This window comes from Pipistrellus kuhlii, unplaced genomic scaffold (assembly GCF_014108245.1).
Source record: "Pipistrellus kuhlii isolate mPipKuh1 unplaced genomic scaffold, mPipKuh1.p scaffold_m20_p_13, whole genome shotgun sequence".
Lineage (NCBI taxonomy): Eukaryota > Metazoa > Chordata > Mammalia > Chiroptera > Vespertilionidae > Pipistrellus > Pipistrellus kuhlii.
In genome coordinates this window covers 15,036,965-15,060,904 of record NW_023425438.1, presented here as the reverse complement: position 1 = coordinate 15,060,904, position 23,940 = coordinate 15,036,965, and the positions used below count along the sequence as shown (strand labels likewise).

Below are 23,940 nucleotides of genomic sequence, written 5' to 3'. Positions count from 1 at the left end.
AGTAAAACTTGTTATTTCTACTTTAAATGCGTGTCTAAATTCAGGTTCTTAGGTTTTATTTAGAGCTCTATTTTTACATTGCTGTCCAATTATATTTGGAGCTTAATATGGTGATAATGCACATTTGGTTGTTGAGTTTCACATAGGCAGGGTTTCGTTTGTTAAGGTTGCTAAGAGAATGTTGGTTTACATAGGGAACAATCAGAATGATTTGTTTTAAATGTAGTGACATGTAATGAATATCTGTAAGCATAGAAAAGACTAAACCTAAGCAATTACAATGAAATTTGAAGGACTGAATTAATATTTGCAAAGGACTGAAATTGTTTTTTGTCTATGCCAATCATATAGCATAGTTCCCTGGTTACTTTACATATTTAAATCAGTTCTTTTTTTAAAAAAATGCTGACATATTTTATTGGCATATGTCTATTTTTCTAGTCTTTATAATGAAAAAAATTGGCAAGTCTTTTAAAATAGCCATAAAGGGATTTAAAATTTTCTTTAAATGATTTAAGTTTTATAGTGCTTTTAGATTAGTCTGTTTGGAGAACAAAGAAACCTTTCATTTAATAGATTTTTGGGATATCTCTATATATCCATATATACACTTATATATCCATATATGAGTGAACTATATATGGGAATAATTTCTGATGAGATGCAAGAGAGGTGCCCTGTAAATATAAATCTTTGCCTTAATAAAACTTGAATAAGTAAATGAGAGAGCTATTTTAATTTTAAAAATAAAAATATAGTAGAATCAGGGCCATAGAAAGGGAGTGGACTGACAATTCTCGGAGGGAGATGGGTAAGGGGGGTGTGGGAAGAGACTGGACAAAAATCGTACACCTATGGATGTCTTTATTGCTGAAAGTATTACACAAGTCCCCCTTTTTCAAACCCCTCCATTGACCCTCTCCACCATGCTCCCCTCTCCCAGGCCTTCACCGCAACTTAAAAAAAAAGTTTGTTTTTTAAGACAAAGTTGAATGTGCTAAGAAATATAATTTGAGTTTTTAAAGTTTTTAATTACAAATTATTTTCTCTTGCTAGGAGGCAGGTGGAAGTCATCATAAGGTTTCTGTTTCACCCGTTGTCCATGTTCGAGGACTCTGTGAATCTGTGGTGGAAGCAGACCTTGTGGAGGCTCTGGAAAAATTTGGGACAATATGGTAAGGACAATAGGACTCCATGCAGATTGAAAACAGCATGGTAGACCCAGCTGCTGGGTTGCTGTTGCCTTGATGTTATCACTGAATTTCTTTAGAATCTTGTTTTTAACCTTTCCGGGATGATGCCTGGTTATATTTTTGTGGCCTTGATCACCTCTCACTTCCCAACTATTGTAGGTTGTATATGTAAAATTATTGCTTCTTTCATCTGATTTCAAATGAGTCCATGTTTCCTTCTTAACACTGCTTTAAACCAATGAGTTGATTACACCCTTCATCTTCAAAGTTTCAAGTGGTTAGCGGTACTTAAATACTGATTTTAATCCTCACCCAAGGATATTTTTTCCACCAGTCTTTTTAGAGTGTGTGAAAGGGAGGGAGGGAGGAGGAGGATGGAGAAAGCAACATCAATGTGAAAGAGACACATGGATTGGTTGCCTCCCTCATACACTCTGACAAGAGCTACACCCCAGCAAGAGCCAGGAATTGAACCTGCAACCCAGGTGTGTTCCCTTGACCAGGTATAGAGCCCAAGACCCTTTGGTGCGAGTGTTGATGCTCTGACCACTTAGCAACATTGGCCAGGGCTTAAATACTGATTAAGAAATTATTTTGGAATATTTAGGAACTGGCAGCTAAAAATGCATAGATGAAAGGTAGGCATTATTTGTTTAGTTACATGTTGTGGTGAGCTCTTATGCAGGTCCCGAGCAGTGTTTTATCCTAGCATATTCACACAGCTGGTGTGTGCTTATGAATATTGATTTAAGTGAAAACATAATTAGAAAAGTGAAACTGCTACCAAAAATAGACACATAAAAATTCTTCCTAAGTTATTTTTGGAGTATGTCTGGTTATTGCTCTCTTGTTAGCATGGATAATCTAGAGTTGATTTTTATTATTTTTTTTCCCTCAATGAATATGTTTGGAGTTTTGTTGTAGGCCTCAGTGACACAGACTACATCAAAATATATAAACAGAAATTTCTATTTATTTGCTGAGATGGCTTGATTGCTTCAATTTTATAAATATTTATATGGAGTTTTTAACTATTGAAAGGATGGTATATAAGTAGATAGTGAGGGAGTGGTTAGAGATATCCAACAGAGCTGAAACCGGTTTGGCTCAGTGGATAGAGCATCAGCCTGTGGACTGACGGGTCCCGGGTTCGAGGGCATGTACCTTGATTGCGGGCATCACCCCATTAGAGGGTGTGCAAGAGGCAGCTGATTGATGACTCTCTCTCGTCGATGTTTCTAACTATCTCCTTTCCTCTCTGTAAAAAATCAATAAAATATATTTTTTTTAAAAAAAAGATATCCAACAGAAAGGAATAATTGCATCAAAAGTTTTAGGTGATAACTTCTATCATGACATTTTCTTAATTTCTTTGGTGACTTCATTGAGAGGTAGATAACTTGGCAAACCTGTTATCCTCAACTTACATACCTCAGAAATCACTGACATACATAATGTTTATCCTTGCTCCACACATTTTATAACAGAACTTTTGGGATCTAATTTGTATAGTAAATCTTGTGCCTCTCCCTGTTTTTATTTAAAATTTAGTAAACATGTCTTGAGTTGTAAGTTGAAAGCACCCACTATGTCTCTTAGCCGTTTTGGTTACTTTTTTCTCTCTCTGCTCTTCCAATCTTCCTAACATTAATGCTTTTAAAAGATTTTTAAAAAAATTATGTGCCAGAATACAGTTTAAGTGTATTCTTAAAATATGTGTGATATTCTAATAAATACCTTTTCACATTCTTTAATATTTAAAAATATTTCGGTTGAGATTTAGGGGAGAAATTTGGTCAGTTTGCAATTGATTTTGTTTTTCTGTTCTCTGTTTTAGTAAGATAAGTGAAAACATAGTCAGTTATAAGTGTGTGCACTTATTTATTTGGAAAAATCAATAGATAGTAGTTATTAAATTCTGCTTTTACTTGGTTGAAAACAAATAATGTTTTATATTTGGGTATTCCCTCCCAATCTCTTTCCAGCTATGTGATGATGATGCCATTTAAACGGCAGGCTCTTGTGGAATTTGAGAACATAGATAGCGCCAAAGAATGCGTGACATTTGCTGCGGATGAACCTGTGTACATTGCTGGTCAACAGGCTTTTTTCAACTATTCTACAAGCAAAAGGATCACTCGGCCAGGAAATACTGATGATCCTTCAGGAGGCAACAAAGTTCTTCTGTTATCAATTCAGAATCCTCTTTATCCAATTACAGTGGTATGGATTTTTAATATGCCAAATTAAATTAAAAGAAATTTTGGACTTTTCCATTAGGATGACTAACATAGTTTTCTTCACTGCCATCTAGATATTTAAAAACAGTGATTGTCTTAATTTTGATTATTAAGCTTAATGAACAAAGAAATGGTGAGCACTGGTACTAAAAAGGTCAGAAGCACAGTTGCCATAATTTTAAGCAAGCAAATTTAAAGCATCAATGTTAACTGTTTCTAATAAGAAATTAGACAGACTTGGAAATGATCTAAGAATTCTCTCACTTACACCAGCACACGTATCAAAAGCATCTATTAGGTAATGACAGGCTCCCATAGTATGTTGTAAGATGCATATGTCATTATTATAAGGTCTTTTGATAAACTTGTTAAAAACTGGCCTTATTTCTTTAATTAGTACCATTTCTAGTAAGGGTATATGATATTGGGACATAAATTTAAATTGTATTTTATGCTTTAACTTTAATTAGACATTTATCTTTATATTTATAGGCTTAATAGACTGTTACTATATTTGCAGTATTTGGTATTTTGGAAAAAATATATAACTTCATCTAGTACAAGTACTCTGATTTGTTTATTGTTGTATCCCTAGTACCTAACGGTAATTTCTTGATAGTTGAAGAATTATTCGTAAGAGGGTGTTTAAGTTCTCTCTTAGGTGATTCAGGCATCTTGTTCGAAGTCATCTAACACTGTATAAATGATCTTTCTTGGGTCTTTTCTGAATAACCATTGTTCCTTAAAAAATGGATACTGAGCTATTCTACTACCACTTAGTAAATATCTACCGTATTACTGTAATTCAAGTAATTGTAATATGAAACATTGCTTGATGATATTTGGAAAAATCATTATAGTTTTGTAATTAATTGTGTATAGCCAGTATTTTAGTCACCTATTAAGAAAATAAAAATTGAGGATTCATTTAGGGATCAAATAGGTAAAGTTCAAATGTTTCATTGGAATTTCTCTAATGTGTTGGTATATTGTATAGGTGAGGAAGTAACTTTAGCTTTATTAAAGTATAACAATTTTTAAAGTTTAATTAGCAATTAATAGAAGTGACACCTTGATAGTTTTTAAAAATTTTTTATTGTTGAAAGTATTACATATATCCTCTTTTCCCCCCATTGTTGTCTCCCAGCCTACCTCCGCCCTTGTTAGTTTTTTAAATAAATGAAATCAGGGTATAGCTTTAATGTTTTTCCAGATACAAAATATGAAGAAATCTTTTCCTTTCCTTCTTAGGATGTTTTATATACTGTATGCAACCCTGTTGGAAAAGTGCAACGTATCGTTATATTCAAGAGAAATGGGATTCAAGCAATGGTTGAATATCCTTTATTTATAATGTTTTTATTTATATGTGTGAATGCTGTGTAACATAGACCTTAGTTTTTCCTATGTAATCATTTCTAGGCAAGTGGTGTTTATTCCCTCTCAATCTCTTTTTCTGAGATTTAAAAAATGAAACTGCTACACCCATAGAGAATTTTGCTTGCTACCATGAAACAATTCAGTGCTTTGCCTTTTTACTGGGGGAAAAAAATAACACTTTGATAATATGTACACTTTTACCCTTTTTTCTTTTTTTTAAATATATTTTTATTGATTTTTCACAGAGAGGAAGAGAGAGGGATAGAGAGTTAGAAACATCGATGGGAGAGAATCATCGATCAGCTGCCTCTTGCACACCCCCTACTGGGAATGTACCCGCAACCAAGGTACATGCCCTTGACCGGAATCGAACCTGGGACCCTTCAGTCCGCAGGCCGACGCTCTTATCCACTGAGCCAAACGGGTCCCGGCCACTTTTACCTTTTTAAAATTTATCTTGAATGAACTTTTCTGAAGCTCTTTTTAAAATAGGTTATTTGGAAGTACCAAAACTTTAGAATCAATAAATCTTTCTTTATTAACTCTTAGATGGTCATAGTTTATGTAAGAAATATTTTTTTATTAAATTAGTTATATGTTGAATAAAAAGAACAAGTTGTAAAATAGTAAATAAAGTACAATCCCACTAAAAAACTTTCTAGAGAAAGGTTAGGGCTTTATAGTAAACTCTAATGGTGCTTGGGGAGAGATTTTTTTTTTCCTGACCATTTTTGTGATTTGATTTTTGGAAAGAATTACAGAATTTAAAAAATTACAGACATATTTTAAAAACCAACAAAATGAGGATAGTTACATGATTATAAAACACCTGACTTTTCAGAAATAAATACAAATTCAATGTTTGTCTTGTGTTACTTTGGTTCTTTGTAATGTTAATAGTAAAATATTGCCTGTTTCGAGATACAACTTCCCTTTTGCTGGGGAATGTGACCATGCCCCTTTCCCTTCTCTCTAATTTTAAAGTATTTCTGATTACTTAGAAGGATTAATATGTAGATAGGTAGGTTGGATTATGTTACTTTTAATATCATTGATCCTTATTTTTCTTTTTAAATTTATTTTTAAATTACAGTTGGCATACAGTATTATATTAGTTTCAAGTGTACAACATAGTTCTTAGACCTTTATGTACCCTACAATGGTACCTTTGATATTAAAATTAAATTCTCCTACTAAAATTCATCTAGAAATTTTATTTGGTAAAACATTTCCAGAAGTGAAAGAGTTGTTTCTTATTTTTTAAGTCCTTTCTTAGGGATTGGATAATGATTAAACATCGGTCATCTTAGCCAGAACCGGTTTGGCTCAGTGGATAGAGCGTCGGCCTGCGGACTGAAAGGTCCCGGGTTCGATTCCGGTCAAGGGCATGTACCGTGGTTGTGGGCACATCCCCAGTAGGGGGTGTGCAAGAGGCAGCTGGTCGATGACCCTCTCTCATTGATATTTCTAACTCTCTATCCCTCTCTCTTCCTCTCTGTAAAATATCAATAAAATATATTAAAAAAAACAACAACAAAAAAAAACATCAGTCATCTTAAACCAGATTTCCTTAATAGAGCTTATGTTTGAATCAGTCCTTTGTGCCCAGAAAGCTAAAGCAGCACTCAATGGAGCAGATATATATGCTGGATGTTGCACACTAAAAATTGAATATGCAAGGGTAAATATTTTTTTCAACACTTCACCAAAGAAATATTTATGCTCTGATATTATATATTAAATTTGAATTTTCTTTTTAATCTTAACAGCCAACTCGTCTAAATGTTATTAGGAATGACAATGACAGTTGGGACTACACTAAACCATATTTGGGAAGACGAGGTAAGTATTTTATGCATTTTAGAATTGTACTTACATCTGAAAATTTTTACATGCAGTTTAGATTCCTTTTTCCTGAGATGAGCTAGTTCATTCAAATGAAAATGTTGGTGAATGCTTTTGTTGCAAAAGGCCATGTAATGCTGGAAAATAACCTTGAACATTAGTGCCCCCTACTGGTATGTACTGAGTTATTTATATTTAGTTCAACAAAGGAGCCCACACATACAAGCACGCCCGCAGTTCAAGGACTTGCATTTCTCCAAGCAGCTCTCTCTCTTTGGAGGAGAGGAAACTGATTCAGAACATTCCTTACAAACTTCAAACTTGCACACTGCTTCTCTATGGAAAGGACTTTCCCCCCAAGCTGGACAAGGCATTAAGAAGGATAGAGGACTCCAGCAGGCTGACTCTACACTTCATCATGCACAACATCGGCATCAGCAAAAAGCCCTCTGAAAAACTCAGACTTGCAATTCACCTTGACTGCATACTGCATGCACCATCACCCAAGTTTTTAAAGGAGGACACTTAACAGTACTTCAGACTTGGCATGGGATGAACACCATGATAGACTGTGCCCATGTATTCAAGTTGTATGTATCTATTGGTCTGATTTCCCTTAAGGTTTCAGTTGTAGAATTTAAGATTTTACACTAATGAATGTTAGTGTAACACTAGACGTTACTTACAATGTTGTAAATATTATTGCCCTTTACTGTAACTGTTTGCAGCTTAGATTCAAATTGTTAATTGGCAAATACCAGGGCCAATTTATTTACAGGTCTTGGGAATTGATAATGCTCAACCAGTCCACACAGATATTAACGACCAAAGGATTAGAAAGGTGCACACTTGCTGCACTTAAGTTTTTCCCCTCCAGTGTGGGCATTGAATAGAATAATATAATGAAAAGGTGCATGATATGTAAAAGACAATTTTCTGTGTGGTTTGATTTTTGTAAAGTGGCTGTTTATAAGTTGTTACTTCTTGTAACAATTTAAGGTTATCACTCATGTTAATTTGTGTAACTCGAAATTTTGACATTTCAAATGTAGGTGAAAATAACATGTCTGTTCAAGGTAGAATATATTTAAACTTGATAAATCTGAATATAAGAGCAGTTCATTTGAGATACATTTTCACCTATAATCTATAAATGCTAGATTTCATGAGCATAGATTTTACTGGTAAACTTGTTCAATGAAGTGTGTGGCAATTTTGGAATATACAGGTTAAAATGTGGATCTTGTAAAAACAAGGGGGCTGCAATATTGGCTACATCTCAACTACAATATCAGCATCTGAACCATATGTTGGGAAAACTCACCAAGATGAGAATGTCTGTAAAATTTAATAAAATAAGAAAAAATTTTATGGCATCCAAAACATCTTGGGCGGTAGGGACTCTATAATAAGAGTATGTACTCTTGCCCAAAGAAAAAATACAATGCAGTGGTCCTTGGACTCTAAATATTTAGGACTTTTGGATGATTGGCCCCTTTAATTCTCAATTTTCAGGAAATTATCTTGCCTTGTGTATGGGGTTACAAAAGATTTGTTTGGTAATGCAGCTTTGTCTGGCCCCCCACATTTTTCACTTCTCACAGTAGTCTGCTTGGTGCAGGCTTGGTGCAGTTGAATCCAGTATTGGAAAACAAAGCCTTGTTGCTCAAACAACAGAACAAGTGGTTGATGAGAAATCTCTCACTTCTGTCAAATTATAGTCAGTTATTGAACACTCAGGGGTATTGTTTTACTTATTTGAAATAGGGATTTTGGTTACTTTTTTTTAATGTCTCTTAAAACATTTATAGACATACTTCTTATTTTGATAGTGTTAACATCTATTCTTTTAAAAGATCAAAAGTTTATACAAATCCAGCTTACATTAATTTCTCATGCAGGGAATTGTAGTCAGAAAAGTTTAGGATTGTGTAAGGTAGATATTTAAACAGTGAAGTAGATTAAAGAAAGTCAAACAGAATTTTAGTTGGTTATGCTTTCAAGGGAAAAGAATTTTTGTTGTCTGGCAAGATGATAGCAGTTTATGTTTTTGTTGTGACTAGCTTCTACTCAAGTTGATATTGAAGTGTAACTTTTCTACCAAAACAAAGTGCTTTTATAAATATAAGCCGGACATTCTAAGCCTGGACTCCAGAGAATCCCTCCTGAAATGTTAAGCAAAACTTGTCTATATATGTATGTTTTGGGAGAGAAGGCCCACATCTTCCATCAGATTTCTGATGAATCCAGGAAAGGTTACAAACACTATTTATAGACTGGTGTGTTCAGTGTATGACTCTTCTGTACACTTCTATTTTTTTGTGACCTTATATTAGGTAGTAAATGCTTCAAATAAAGAGAATGATTAATAATGAGGATGTTTGGCTGAAAGATAACTTGGAGAGTGTATCTACCCTAACTTCTTGATTTTATGAATGAAGATTTTTCCTATGATTTACTGCAAATTAGTGGTTAAGTGGGGATCTGTTTCTCAATCCACTGCTCTTTATAGCACATCATTAACTATCTCAATAAAATGGAACCCTGAAAACAAGCTGATATTGGTTGAAAATTTCTAGATTAGATTTGTATTTAGTGGTTGGTGGCATGCTTAAATAGAGGCACATTAGTACAGTGTATTAGCAGATTGGATTGATTCAAGAGGAGTGAGACTTAAATGATGCTGATTTAATGAAAAAAGGGAACTGTGACTACTTAGTCCGGAGAAGAAATGACTTTGGGGAAATGGAGTGGGAGGATCATAGCTTTGAAGCACTTGGAGAAGGGTATTTGGAGAAAGAATGAGTAAGGCCCCAAATGGGAGTAGAGGACCAATTTCTGTATACCTGAATAATACAAAAATTGATTTCCTTATGATTTAGACTTACCTGAAAATGTAAGGGAAAGCAGTGAGTATCTTGTTACTGGTTTGGGTAAGCAGAGGCTAGTCAGGGGTAGGGAACCTTTTTTCTGCCACAGGCCATTTGGATGTAACATCATTCATGGGCCATACAAAATTATCAACGTAAAAATTAGCCTGCTAAATTTGGTCAAATCTTTATTAACTCACGCCTAATGCTTTGGCAGAGGCAGACCAAATGATTTTGAGGGCCTTATGTGGCCCGAGGGCTGGACGTTCTCTACCCCTGGGCTAGATGGTCCCAATTGATGTAAAGAAAATTTATACACTGAATAAAATATTGAACTAAATGACCTTAGTTTCCTATCAATGCTGTGATAACTTGGAATAAGTAATTAAAATTATATTTCTCTAGACTGAGGTGAAAATTAAAGTATTTCTCATCTCCCATAAATCTCATTTGTTTAGTTGACTATAATGATATAAAGAGCGTCTCTCTCTTTGAATTTTCAAAGACTAGAATGACCAGATTCTTAAGATATATTAAAAAAAAAAAAATCTTACTGGACACTATAATTTGACCAGCAAATTTTCTAAAAGTATTGTACAATGAATTTTTAAATTTACTAACCAACATTGGAAGTGCTATTTTAGAAACTTACTTTTTATTGACACCTCAAATTAGATTTGGGAACGTTGGCATGCCTTCCCTGAAGATATAGCTAAAATAAAAATTATAGGAGTATTGTAGTATTCTCATCCAATAATGTAGCCCCCTTGGTTAGCTTTATCTGGCATATTAAACGTTGGGGGGTGCTCATAGTCCTACCTGGTGTTAAGCTCTATACACATACTACAGTCTGGGCCAGTGATGTGCACATTCCCAGCTCTGAAGTCTGTAGGTGTTTGTAAATATGTGTATATACATACAAAATACTCTGTGTTTACTGATTGTGAAACCATGTAATACAGGTTGTTGTTGGCTTATGCTGAACTTCTTGAAAGAAGCCCACTTTGAAAATGTGTTGCTGTTGAAGCTAATAGTATGATTCAGGTACTGTCTTTCAAAAGTACTGCACTTAAAGCTTGTTTTAAAGACATGTATTGGTAAAAACTTCTGTACAGTGTCAAACCCTAGCATTGTGTACATTCACTTTCTGAAAAGTATCCATTCTTCTTAATTTTGAAAGTGTGATTGTATTTGGCATTTGCCAAAAAGATATTTTCAAGTTAAGCGGAGTTTGTTAGATAGAAGTACTTTCTTAAACTTTTGGTGTTTGTATTTAAAATGGATATGAATGGATGTTTAAAGTTAACCAGGAATCATATTTTTTTTTATTATGAATTGTAATGGATGTTTTGAATAGGTTTTCCCATGTGAGAACTCTATTAAGTACTTGGATCAAAATTGTTAAAACCATGTTTCTACTTTTGTGTCAGATAGAGGAAAGGGTCGCCAGAGACAAGCCATTTTGGGAGAACACCCTTCTTCGTTTAGACATGATGGCTATGGTAAGTTTGTCAAGGCAGAAGGAAGGGAGTATAGACGAACTGTTAGCATTTTTGCATTTCTGATGAATGGCACATTTCTTGTTTCTATATTTCCTGCTCATTTGACTTGGTTTATATGGGATTGGTCCCTTATAATGTACTCCCAAGGCATTGTCCAAAACCTTTTTTTTTTTTTTTTTTTTTTTTTTAAGAATATTGATATATTTTATAATTCTTGAGATAAATGAGTTATTGGTTGGGGATTCGAAGTTTTTTATTTTTTTATTTTAACCATTATATCTTGTTTTGTTTTGTCTTGGTTTTGATTAGTAATGGGTTCTGGTTTTGTCAAAGGACCAAAAAGAAGTATTATTGCTCAGTAAAGTGTATTTTCTTTCATACTAGCAATTATGAACAAAGAGGAATTTTGAGTAAGAAAGGCAGAAAGAACGGGATATTTATTGAAAAGGAAACTCGTTTCTGGTTAAATCTTGATTTTAGTTCTACAGTTGGTATTTTGGTTTTAAATTAGTTTTATTTAACTTCTCTTTTAAAACTTCTTTAGTTTTTTTTTTTAAAAAGTATATATTTGGTTTTAATGTTTGCTATGTTGGCAAGTTTAAGATTATGAAACCAAGAATAATCTTCCTTAGGAAAGAGCATTCTCAGGCTATTGTTCTTGTGAGTAGATGTTGAGAATTGCTATTGATAAGATTAACTGGTTATAAGTTCTGTGGTTTTAAATATTTTTTAGTTTTTATTGACTACCTATTTTGCGGTTTAAAGTTGAAGTCTAGTGCTATTTGGAGTAGTAGAAAATGGAAATTACTTTTGTCATAGCAAAGTGCCTGGTGTTGCCTCTTGTCTGAAATGTCTACATGCTTGATGACTATTCTTAGCTGTGAATTTTAGCTTATTCCCTGTTGTTTTTTTGAACTCCAGGAATTTATTACATTTGTTTGTTGATGTTTCTATAGTAGTCTTCATGGCAAAAGACTTCGAACAGGAAGTGTGGTATATAGAATGAAAATCTTACTGTGGACTGTCAATTTAGTGAGTGTGTTCCTTGATGTTTGTCTTTTTCTTTAACTGTAAATGTTAACAATGGTCGGGTAGTTCTGACCCTCCGTAAAGAAACTCTTATTAGGAGCCTACTGTGCTTTGCCTAATGGAGGGTTAAAAAGAATTGCTGACCACAGGTTTGTAGTGGAGTTGTGGAATACATAACTGTGTTACAGGTGTCAGCTGAAGGTTAAAATTGGCATAGCAGGCTGAAAAAATCTGTGAAAGAATAAATGAAGGACAAAGAACTCTACTGTAGTAGTGTTGACATACTTTTCTCAGTGTGAGTTTTCAGGTTTTCCTTCTTTTATAAAATTTATCTGATTGAAAAGTTGTATAAGTAAAAATATGTTTTATGCCCTAGAAGAACTTTATATATGTATATTTTAAAACCTATAATATTATACTCTGTCAGCTTAATGCCCTAATTTATTTGGAGTGTTCGTGTGTGTGTGTGTGTGTGTGTGTGTGTGTGTGTGTGTGTATGTGTGTGTGTGTGTGTTTGTAAGTATTTTAAAGCACAAGTTTATTTAAATAAGATGCAAAATCCTTTGGAATGATGATAGTTATTAAATAGGGATCCCTCAGGAAAGAGGAGGAATGGTTGTGGTGGGGTTGTGTAGGGCATCTATTCTGAGCTATGTCCATTGAAACACTTCACTGAGAATAATTCTCCTTTCCCAGAGAAGTATGAGGAATAGGGTATAGGAGGGGAGAGGGACTGGTGGTGGGGTGAGAAGGGAGAGAAGGGGATGGAGAGAGGGAAAGAGAAAGATGAATAAAGAGGCAGAGAAGTGGGATGTGAAATTGGGAAAAGGTGGTGATGGCGTGGGTGCTAGTGCTACTGAACTGAACCTTTGTACAAATTGTGCAAATCACACCTGTATTCCGCAAAACAGGCTTACTTGCATTTTTGTGCCATATCACGTGGCTTAAGAGGTTTAATTATTTAATTTAGATTAAATTTGTTACTTAATTTTTATAACAGTTTAAATCTGTGCTTTCAGAATTCTTTAGCTTTTTAAATTTTGGGAAGCCCAGCCTATGAGGTGAACTGGTAAAAGCCCCAATACTTTAAAAGTGGCAAAAATAAACATACAGATTTATATGGGGTGAGACCAAGAAAAGTTTGTGTATTAATTGTTAGTATCTTTGGATATAGTTCTGGACCAAAGATTTTAGAATATGCCTTCAAAATATTGCCTATTTATGTAGCATTTTTTCACATAAGTGAATTTTTAAATACTGGAAGCATTTTTTAAAGCAGCAAAACTTTTTTGCATGAACTAATTAGTATAGAAAGCTTTTAAATGACTTTTATGTTTTTTTTATTTTCCTAAACAATCTAGGTAACAATTTAAGTTCTATAGGTAACATATTGTAATTTAATTCTGATGGCTAAAGGTCCTAATTATAAACAAAAGTGATATTCTTGCACTGAATTTTATTGTTACATCAAAAGTTTTTTACTTTGGCCAACTTAACGTAGAATGGAAAGTTTCTGCTGCCCATCTACCATACATCTTTCCACTTTCCATGGAAAAGAAAATCTAGTGATAATAGTAAAGTGTCATTACTGTACGAGCAAGTGGTGGGATGCAATATAATATGTATGTACACTTTTGTAAGAGGGAAAAGAATGATTGATATATGACCCCAATGTATGTATAACAGTTTAAATTAGAGGCCAGAATATGTATAGTTACAAGTAACTCACCCTGATCTATATTGATTGTTTTGATAAACTACCAATTACCAGCAGAAGAGCAGCTGAAAACCATGACCAATTTAAGGCAACACTGATGACAATGTATTGATAAATATTCTTTATAACAATGATTTTCAACCTTTTTCATCTCGTGGTGCACATAAATTAATTACTAAAATTCTGTGGCACACCAAAATTATATTATTTGCTGATCTGCCAAAAAAAAAGGGTACAATTTTGATTGATTCACACTGGAAGGTTATTGTCATGTTGGCTTTAGTCATTTTTTTATTTGATGATCTAAGGGAAAAGCGGTCAGTGTCCCTGACTAAAGAGTCAGGTATTGCATGTTTTAAAAATTCTTGTGGCACACTAGTTGAAAATCGCTACTTTATAAAACCACAGGAATTTACATCATTTGCATGTGCTCGGTGGTGGTGCTGTGTTACGAATCGCAGCTACACTTAGAATACTGAATTGGAGTCCATGTGAGCTCTAATAGCATGCCATTATCCATAGTAGTTCTTAGTAGTAACTCAGTGGATGACAAGTGTTCCTTAGTCTCATAAAAATGAAAGTCAGAGGCATTATATTATATACTCTTCACTTTTGAGAAACAAGGAAAGGACTTGGGAGTTTGGATTGGTTTCTTGCCCATCACGAGGACCTTTGCATGTTTCAAGAATGTGCTTTTATGATCACGAACTCAGGAGCTGCTGAGATGTACTTCTGAGTTATTTGTCTCCAGCTTCGTTGTCCCTTCTGAGTTCTCATGTAAGAACTTTCTCCAGACTCCCTGATTCCTGTCTGTTTCACTCACTTGCGCTTTATTTTTCTTGTTCCTTCCCATCAGTTGTGGATGGGAAAAACAGATGAAGTTGTTTAGAACTACAAAGTTAGCAGATGGATTCTTAAGGATTTGTATGAGAGATGTATGTTTTTGTGTTTCTGTGACAACAGGTTCAGGTATTCAGTATTTTCTTCTGGTTCTTGATGTTGTTGCAAAAAATGGGTTGCTGCATAATGACACCTTGGAACAGGTGTGATATTAACTGAATTAGAAGTAGAATAAAATACTAACCTGAAAGTATGTTATAGTAAATTATATTTAAAGGAGAACTAAAGATGTTCTTTTGGTTATATCTGTATATAGTTTTCTAGATTTCACTGTATATGTTATGGTATTATCCTCTAAAAGACTTCGGCAGAAGGGATTTTTAAAAAAAACTTAAGGTATAATGTATATAGAGTAGCCCAAAGATTTATTCTGATTTCCCCCTCCCCATTTATGGCCTGATCTTACACACTTTTTGGGGAGGGGGGATTTAAACTACTATTTTTTAAAACACAGAAACATAAAATCTGATGTATGCAGGTACATGCAGGCCTACGCATATGGGATCTGGTACAAATGTAGATTTTATTATTCATACAGGTTATATTTGAACATTCACACATTTGAGTTTTCTTTGGCCATACATCAGTCTAGTTATAGTAAGAGTTTATTTTTTTTTTTATGTGGTATAGTGTATTTGCTAAAGTTGTATTTCTCTCTCTCTCTCTCTCTCTCTCTCTCTCTCTCTCTCTCTCTCTCTCTCTCTCTCTCTCTCCCCCCTCCCCCCTTCCTTCTTACCTTCCCTCCCCTGCCCTTCTTCTCTCCTTCCTTTCTTTTTGGTCATTTTTGTAGGGTCACATGGTCCGTTATTGCCTTTACCGAGTCGTTACAGAATGGGTTCTCGAGATACACCTGAGCTTGTTGCATATCCATTACCACAAGCTTCTTCCTCTTACATGCACGGAGGAAATCCCTCTGGTTCGGTTGTGATGGTTAGTGGATTACATCCACTAAAAATGAACTGTTCGAGAGTCTTCAACCTATTCTGCTTATATGGAAATATTGAAAAGGTAAGTTCCTTTTTTACAATTTTTTTGCTAAGATAATATAGTAAGAAAATCTGAAAAGGCAGCAAATACAGGGTGTCCTAAAAAATGTATACATACTTTAACAGCTGATAGCTCAGTTTTGAAAATGAAATGCATTTTAATAAAACTGCCTTTATAATTATTCAAAATGTGTGTATACATTTTTTGGGGGAGGTATCCTATATATGTTTTTCTTCTTGAGTTAGGAACATTCAAATTACTTTAGTAACTAATGAACCACATGAGCTAAAAATCCATTAAGTAGGAACTCCAGAATTTATTTTTTGTAGGTAAGTGATCAGTATAGGTTGTTGCTACTAAAAATTTTTTTTAATATAATATGAATAGAAGCCTAAAACAGTTTAATCAATTACTGAAGTATTATAGGCATAAGTCTTATTTTTTTAAATCATTTTAAAGAGGTAATAGCATTTAGCATGTTAAACTGTGGAATTTGGAAGAACTAGGTATACATAAATATGTCTCAGACTTAGCCATAAGTCTAGATTTAGTATATACCTGCCTCCCATGTGCTAGAGTTCTTGTATCTTCTGAGCAAAAATGCACTTTTAGACCCACTTTGATGGAATGTGTTCAGAACTTTCTGTTTGGTGGCTTATACTCCAAAAGGAGCAAAAATTTAAATTAAACATATTTCGAAGATATTTAAAATTTTAACTTTATTTCCACCAGATAACTAACTCTGTGGTTCCCCCAGGTCTCTGATGTTTTGTTCATTGATAATCATAGAAATATTTAGGATACTTCCTATCACAAAGCAGATAGATATTAAACTATTTTTGAAAGAATTGTGGGAAATTTAACTGGGCAAATTATTGGTAATCTTAAATTACTAATTGTTTGAATTACTTGCTAATTGAGTTTTAACATTGTGGTAATGATGCTTTTCCTGTTATTTTATGTGCTTTTTTTTATGTTCTTTTTACAACAAAAAAGTGTAAGTATGTGAGTTACTTAATACTCATAGTTCTTACTTTAATTCTAAAGCCTTCCTGAATTGATAAAGGAACTTGGAAAAATATCTGAAATAAGAATTTCCTCAACATAACTATTTGACAACATTTAAAAGAAAAAGAAAAATTCACATTTGGTATAGGGGGATACATTTAGAATATTTCTACTTATATAACTAGTTAAGACTACATGGGACAGATTTAGCAACATTGGGGCAAATAGTTCAGATTTTTTTCATACAGACATTTATCTTAGACACCTGGGCATTTATTTAAGGTGTACTTTAACCTTCTTTACATAGTGTTAACTTTTCTGTTTGTGCTTTTCACATTAGTAGATAATCAGAATCAGTTTAATCAATATCTTTAGTAGATCTTTGTCTTTTATGTTATAAACTGACTAGAGGCCCGTGTACAAATTGTGCACCAGTGGGCTCCCTCAGCCTGGCTGGTGGGATCAGTTGAAACTAGCTCTCTGACACCCCCTTTCCCCTCTGGGATCTCAGATTGTGAGGAGGTGTAGGGCAGGCTGCGGGTCCCCACTGGTGCATGATTGGGGCTAGGAAGGAATGCGGGAGGGCTCCAGAATGTGTCCATCCTGTCTCACTCAGTCCCTATCAGCTGGACCCTGGCAGCAAGCTAACCTATAGGTCGGAGCATCTGCCCCCTGGTGGTCAGTGCATGTCATAGTGAACAGTTGAATGGCCTTAGCATATCATTAGCATATTATGCTTTGATTGGTTGAATGGCTGACTGGTCAACTGGACACAGCATATTAGGCTTCTATTATATAGGATAGGATTATCATATGATTTAGAAACCAAATCACTTTGTCTAATAAAACTTAAGTTTTCTGTATGTTATTTGAACAATTCTAATATCTCCACATATCAATAATTTTAAGACATTTTAAATGATATAATATGATACATTAAACAAAAGCCATAATATTCTTAAAATATCTTTGTATAATTAACTGTACCTAACTTCTTTTAAAGATTTACCAGCATAAGCACTACCTACTTCGCATACGTATTTACTTACTATTAGATTTGTAGATGTTATTGGAGTTAGTCAAGGGAGAAAAATTTTGCCCATAAGAAGACAAATGAAACTGAAAAGTTTTGCTGCAGTTGAATTTTGTTCAAGTATAGTATAAAAATTTTGTTCAAGGTGTAGTATAAAAATGCTAACATAGCCCATTGAAAGTTGCGATGGTGAATATAAATGCTATGTTGCATTTGTTGTGTAAGTACATTGCCAATCTTCTTTTGAGGTTAACTGATAAGGAAGCATGTTCAAGATGTCATGGATGTTAGTAATACTTAATAGCTATTTACAGTCTTTCCAAGGAGAGGAAAATCACTATGCTGAGTGATTTTCATACTTGATCCAATCTAACCCTTACAGCATTTACACTAAAATTGGAATGTGCCTCTGCCCCAGATATTATGAAAATTTGTGAAGTATTGCCTGTTTTTTAAACTGCCCCTGCTTTGCACCAGCCTTTTACTGGAAATGTTGTCTCAAGGCCTTCTTGTATTATTTCTTGATAGGATTTTGTATATCACTGCAATAGCACTCTGGTTATTTGGTAATTATCACTTTCAAATTTCTGACCTACCTACTAGAATATAAACTTCAAGAAGACATGGCTGGTTATGTTCACTAGGGAGAGCCTAGCACAGTGATTATCAAAGCATATTGGGCATTTAATATTTGTTGAATGAAAAAATGTTGAGTCCTGTCAGATATTATTATCTCCAAGTTGAGGCTCAGAGAAGTGAAGCAGTTGCTGTAGATTACAGAACTGATAAATAACAGAGCCAGGGTAAGCCTGTGCTCTTCTGTCGATTATATAATTATAGTCTTTTTATAAAAAAAGCTTTATTGAATTTTGATATGAGTTAAAAGTGTCTAGTAATAATATATCAGAATAAAAGTTTAAGATTCCAGGTGATCTTCTGTATTTGTCATCAGCTACTTAAACCATATTATTTTTTAGAAATTCTATTACTATAAAAGGGAATTAAATGCTCACATCTATAGGACTTTGTATTTACAGGTAAAATTCATGAAGACCATTCCTGGTACAGCACTGGTAGAAATGGGTGATGAATATGCTGTGGAAAGAGCTGTCACACACCTTAACAATGTCAAATTATTTGGGAAAAGACTTAATGTTTGGTAAATATCTTAAGTGGTAAATTTTAAACATCTTTTTTATTAAAGGCATGATTTTAATTTCAGAATATTTTAGTGTAACTGAAGGCACACCTGAAACTAGCACCTATAGTGTTGTTATTTTAGACAAAATATTAGGATCATATAATTCAGATTTTGCTTACCTGTGCTTGGTTTTTAGTTTTAAGATCATACAACAGCATGTTTAAATGGGCACATTTTACGTTAAAGTTTTCTAATAGAACATATTCAATAGATTTTTTTCTAGTTAATGTCTAAAATAGAAGAGTGATTTAACTAAAATTAAATATTTAAATACATGTTCGAAATACTAAATACTTAAACCATGTTTAAATAGCTATGTGTGCTTCTTTGGTAAGGTTGGTGGAGGCATATATGTTAACATTTCGAGGCTGCCTACTTGCTGCTTTTTTTTTTTTTAACAAGATGCATGTTCTGTACCGGTTTCCTTTCTTTCTTCAGTGTGTCTAAACAACATTCAGTTGTTCCAAGTCAAATATTTGAGCTGGAGGATGGTACGAGTAGCTACAAGGATTTTGCAATGAGCAAGAACAATCGCTTTACAAGTGCTGGCCAAGCATCTAAGAATATAATCCAGCCGCCCTCGTGTGTGCTGCATTATTATAACGTTCCACTGTGTGTCACAGAAGAGACCTTCACAAAGGTGGGCATTGAAATACAAATTGTGTAAAATGTCCCTTTTTTTCGTTTTAAAATGTCTTATGTCAGCCTCATTTTAAAGTCTTGCTCTGCTCATCTACTTTTGATATTATTAATATTCTGTTGGTTTGTTTGTTTGGTACTTTATTTATATAGTTTATTCCTTGGCCATTATACTTTTCTGACCTCCATTCATCATTGGTCTTGTTTTGGTTTGTGGCACAACCTTTTTGAGAGTTGGAATTAGAATGAGATACCCTTATTCCTGCATTTGGAAAGTGTTCTTACTGTGTTCTTAATTCCTACACTTCAAGAAGACCGCATCCGTTTTGTTCACTGTGGAGTAACTGGCACAGTGCTTACTAAGACAAAACAACATTTTACATGTCCCTGCCTTTCCCCCTAACTGTAGGAAATGCTTCAGTAGAGAATTGACTTTCTGGAACTCCACTCCTATTGGTCAAGCAGTAAATCCTGGTCTACTCTGAGAATATGTATTTCAGTTACAAACCTGTGGTTTTTGTACAGCACTAACTGTACATAGTTTGTAGACTATCGCTATTTTTGACTTTTCTCATACAGCTTTTTGATCTAAAAACATATGACTTAATTCATTTATGACAGGGTCAAAACTTAAATGCTACCATAAAGTTTAACTTTCTTTAGAAAAGGTAGGAATATTATTTTGGCCATATTTTTAATGGAGCTTTTATTTCTTTAACAGTTATGTAATGACCATGAAGTTCTTACATTCATCAAATACAAAGTGTTTGATGCAAAACGTAAGTGCACACTCCCTCTTTTTAGATTTTCTGGTTAAGTTGATGACAAATAACAACTGGATTTGTGAATCTTTGTTTTAGCTTCTGCCAAAACCCTTTCTGGACTCTTAGAATGGGAATGCAAAACTGATGCAGTAGAAGCCCTTACAGCACTTAATCACTACCAGATAAGAGTTCCAAGTAAGTAAAATTGTGTCATTTTTTCAGTGGGAGGTGCCATCAGAAGCATTGACAATAATTTAAAAATAACATTTATTAGCTTTAAAAAATACAGAGAAGTACAAAGAAAACAAGGTATATAAATCCCACGTAATACTTGTATTAGCTAACATTTACCACTTTAAACCAGCAAACATTTATTATCTTGCTCTTTCTGAGGGTCAGTAATCTGTGTGCAGTTTAGCTGGGTAGTTCTGGCTGGGAGTTTCTTAGGAGGCTGCAGGTATCTGGGTCTGCAGTCATTTCTAGTCTTTTTTTTTTTTTTTAAATATATTTTATTGATTTTTTACAGAGAGGAAGAGAAGAGGAATAGAGAGTTAGAAACATCGATGAGAGAGAATCATTGATCAGCTGCCTCTTGCACACCCCCTACCGGGGATGTATTCGCAACCAAGGTACATGCCCTTGACCGGAATCGACCCTGGGACCTTTCAGTCCGCAGGCCGGCACTCTATCCACTGAGCCAAACTGGTTTTGGGCATTTCTAGTCTTAACTGGGGACTAGAAAATCAACTTCCAAGCTCATTCGTGGCTGTTTGCGGGCTCAATCAAGCTTCCATGGTAACTGGCTTCCTTCAGAGTGAGTGATCCAACAGGGAGCAAAAGACCAAAACAGAAACTACAATGTCTTTATAACCCAATATTGGGGTATTATCACTTACTCTGTATTCTCGTGATTACACAGACCAACCATGGTACATTGTGAATACCAGGGCTTTGAATACTTTCAGGCGTAGGGATCATTGGGGCCATATTGGAAGCTGGTTTCTATAATATCTCTGATCTAGAAGAAAACAATGCATGTATCCTGGCAGGTGTGGCTCAGTGGTTGAGCATTAATCTATGAACCAGGAGGTCAGGGTTCGATCCCCAGTCAGGCACATGCCCGGTGTGGTTTCGATCCCCAGTGTGGGTCATGCAGGAGGCAGCCGATCCATGATTCTCTCATCATCATTTCTTTCTCTACCTCTCTTTTCTCTGAAATCAATAAAAATATATTTTAAAAAGACAAGATTTCTAACAAAAGAAAAAAAAATACCAGAATTGTTTTTTTTGCATAATCAGTTGATGAAGAGTTATCTTTGCTTGGTCTGAAAAGTTTAAAAAAAATGCATAAAATGGAATTTTGTGTGTGGATTATACCCAATTTTTTAAAAAAGTGAATTTAAAATTGTGAATTTAAAATTTACATAACCTGTTGATCAGAGATTTAATATTATATGTCCTGAATTTTTTTTCAGCTTATTGATATCTTCCTGTGCACTCCAGTTTTCCCACTTCCCAAGTTACATTTGAATTGGTAGAGGAATTACCATTGGTAATATTTTCTGCAAAGTGAGCTTTACCTCATGGACACAGGCCTAATCCTGATACTATTAACTTACTAAAAGAAAAACATCAGTGCCTTCTATGTGTCAGATAATGTTTAGAACAGTAGGAATGTGGCAATAGACAGAGTCCCTGCTTTCATGGAACTTGCCTACTAGTAGATATGAATAAAAGTAATCTTCCCTGCCCTGACCAGTTTGGCTCAGTGGGTAGTATCGGCCTGCAGACTGAAGGGTCCCGGGTTTGGTTCTAGTCAGGGGCATGCACCTTGGTTGCAGGCACATCCCCAGTAGGGGGTGTGCACGAGTCAGCTGACCAATGTTTCTAGCTCTCTATCCCTCTCTCTTCCTCTCTCTAAAAAAAAAAAAAATCAATAAAATTTATTTTTTTAAAAAGTAATCTTTAATCTTACATAGACATTTTCCTTCTTTATTTTTCTGCTTCTAATACTATACAAAGTAAAATAATTTATTTGGCTAATTTAAGGTAATCTTGAAAGTTGGAAGGAGTGAACTATTAACTTTGTTTTTTAATTTTTACAGATGGTTCCAATCCCTACACATTGAAGCTTTGCTTTTCTACATCATCCCATTTATAAGAGAAGAGCATGCTAGAATTTATGTTCATGGTTACTACAATTTTAAAGCTATACTTCATTTGAAAAATGGAAAATGGTTCATCTAATGTTGCCTTGCTTACTTTGACTTAAGATCCTGTTCTGTAATAAATATTTTGCCTTGAGTAAATTTGTTGTAAACTTACATATTGAATTGTTTTCATTTTAAAATAGAATGTCATAATGTAGACTATCTACAGCTTCCTTGTAGATTGCTCAAATATATCATTTCTAATCTTATTATTTTTCTTCTGCAGTGAAAATATATTTGCATTTTTAATGCTAATTATCTGCAAGTATTTTTCCATTGTGTATGAGATTAATGCAGGTGAGAGTATTGCATTTTAATATTATAGAATTCCTATTAAATGTTTAGATGTTTAAGTATATTGCAGTTATTCATAATAAACATAACTTGTATTTATTAAGTATTTTAACCAAGTTTGAGAAGAACATACACATATTAAATTTTAAGTACTACAGATTTAGCTGATTTATATTTCTGAAAGGCTAACAGACATGTGGGTACACTTGTACAGTATGCACTCAAACTTATTTAAATTTTTTTTAAGTCATTGTCCATTTATATTGATATGCCTCTGTTTCTAGTTCCAGTTTGGAGATTTTATAAAGGTACAACACTGTGTTCATCTTCACTGGTTGCATGTGACTTGATCTTGAAAACATGTCTAGTATTCGACATTGAGATTTCAATAGAAGTTATGATTAACAGTGTCTCTTCTAGATAATCTGAGATCCATGGATGGGCTTTAGGGAGTCTGTGAACCCCCTAAAATTGTATGTAGGACTTTGGGTACTTGCATTTTTATTTTTTACTCTTGAATCCATCAGTAATATATGTATTTTTCTATATGGTGTGAGGTATACGGATCTAATTTTATTTTTATTCCAAACAGATAGCTATTTGTTTCGACACCATTTATTAAACATTCTTTCTCCCAGTGGATTTGTTTTTGTTTTTTTCCTTTATTTGCGAAATAATATATCACATACATAGGGCAAGAAAGATGTAAGGATTAAGAGACTATTGAACACTTGTTATCAAGGTCAAAGCTTTTTTGTTATCAAAAACTGATACAGTGATTTTTATTTTCATCTTAAAAGAGGGGAGAATATGTTTCATCTACTTAGAATAACTGAAGTTTATAGTTGGCAATAGTAGTTTTGTGATCTTGAAACTTTTAAACAAATTTGCCTATAGAAATTCCATTTAGATCTTTCTAAAAGCTTTGTTTTAAATTTTAACATAAAGAAAACAGTTTGCCTTAATCTTTTTAGAAATGAGCTTTAACAAATTTAAGAGCTATCTAATAGAAAGTTTAGATAGAAACTAAACACATTTACCTTTATTTCCCCTTAAATTTTAACAACAGTGGACCAGTATCTCTTTAGCCCTATAAAGATTTAGAAAAATTTAAATTCAGCCTAGAAC

The 23,940-nt window shown here is 34.0% G+C and overlaps 1 protein-coding gene across 2 annotated transcripts in view; it reads left to right on the top strand.

Annotated features, from left to right (window-relative positions):
• The window catches only part of HNRNPLL (heterogeneous nuclear ribonucleoprotein L like), a 29,506-nt gene extending 6,054 nt beyond the window's left edge, over positions 1–23,452 (top strand). The window contains exons 2-13 of one of the 2 annotated variants that reach the window (XM_036435067.2): positions 1,057–1,175; positions 3,179–3,416; positions 4,685–4,770; positions 6,398–6,494; positions 6,583–6,655; positions 10,959–11,030; positions 15,467–15,684; positions 18,742–18,863; positions 19,344–19,545; positions 20,266–20,323; positions 20,405–20,503; positions 22,414–23,452. In XM_036435067.2, the coding sequence (XP_036290960.1) occupies positions 1,057–1,175; positions 3,179–3,416; positions 4,685–4,770; positions 6,398–6,494; positions 6,583–6,655; positions 10,959–11,030; positions 15,467–15,684; positions 18,742–18,863; positions 19,344–19,545; positions 20,266–20,323; positions 20,405–20,503; positions 22,414–22,469 (1,440 nt within the window). In that variant the 3' untranslated portion in view covers positions 22,470–23,452. The remainder of the gene's footprint in view (positions 1–1,056; positions 1,176–3,178; positions 3,417–4,684; positions 4,771–6,397; positions 6,495–6,582; positions 6,656–10,958; positions 11,031–15,466; positions 15,685–18,741; positions 18,864–19,343; positions 19,546–20,265; positions 20,324–20,404; positions 20,504–22,413) is intronic. The other variant, XM_036435068.2, reaches the window with a different exon arrangement.
• Positions 23,453–23,940: the final 488 nt, after the last annotated feature.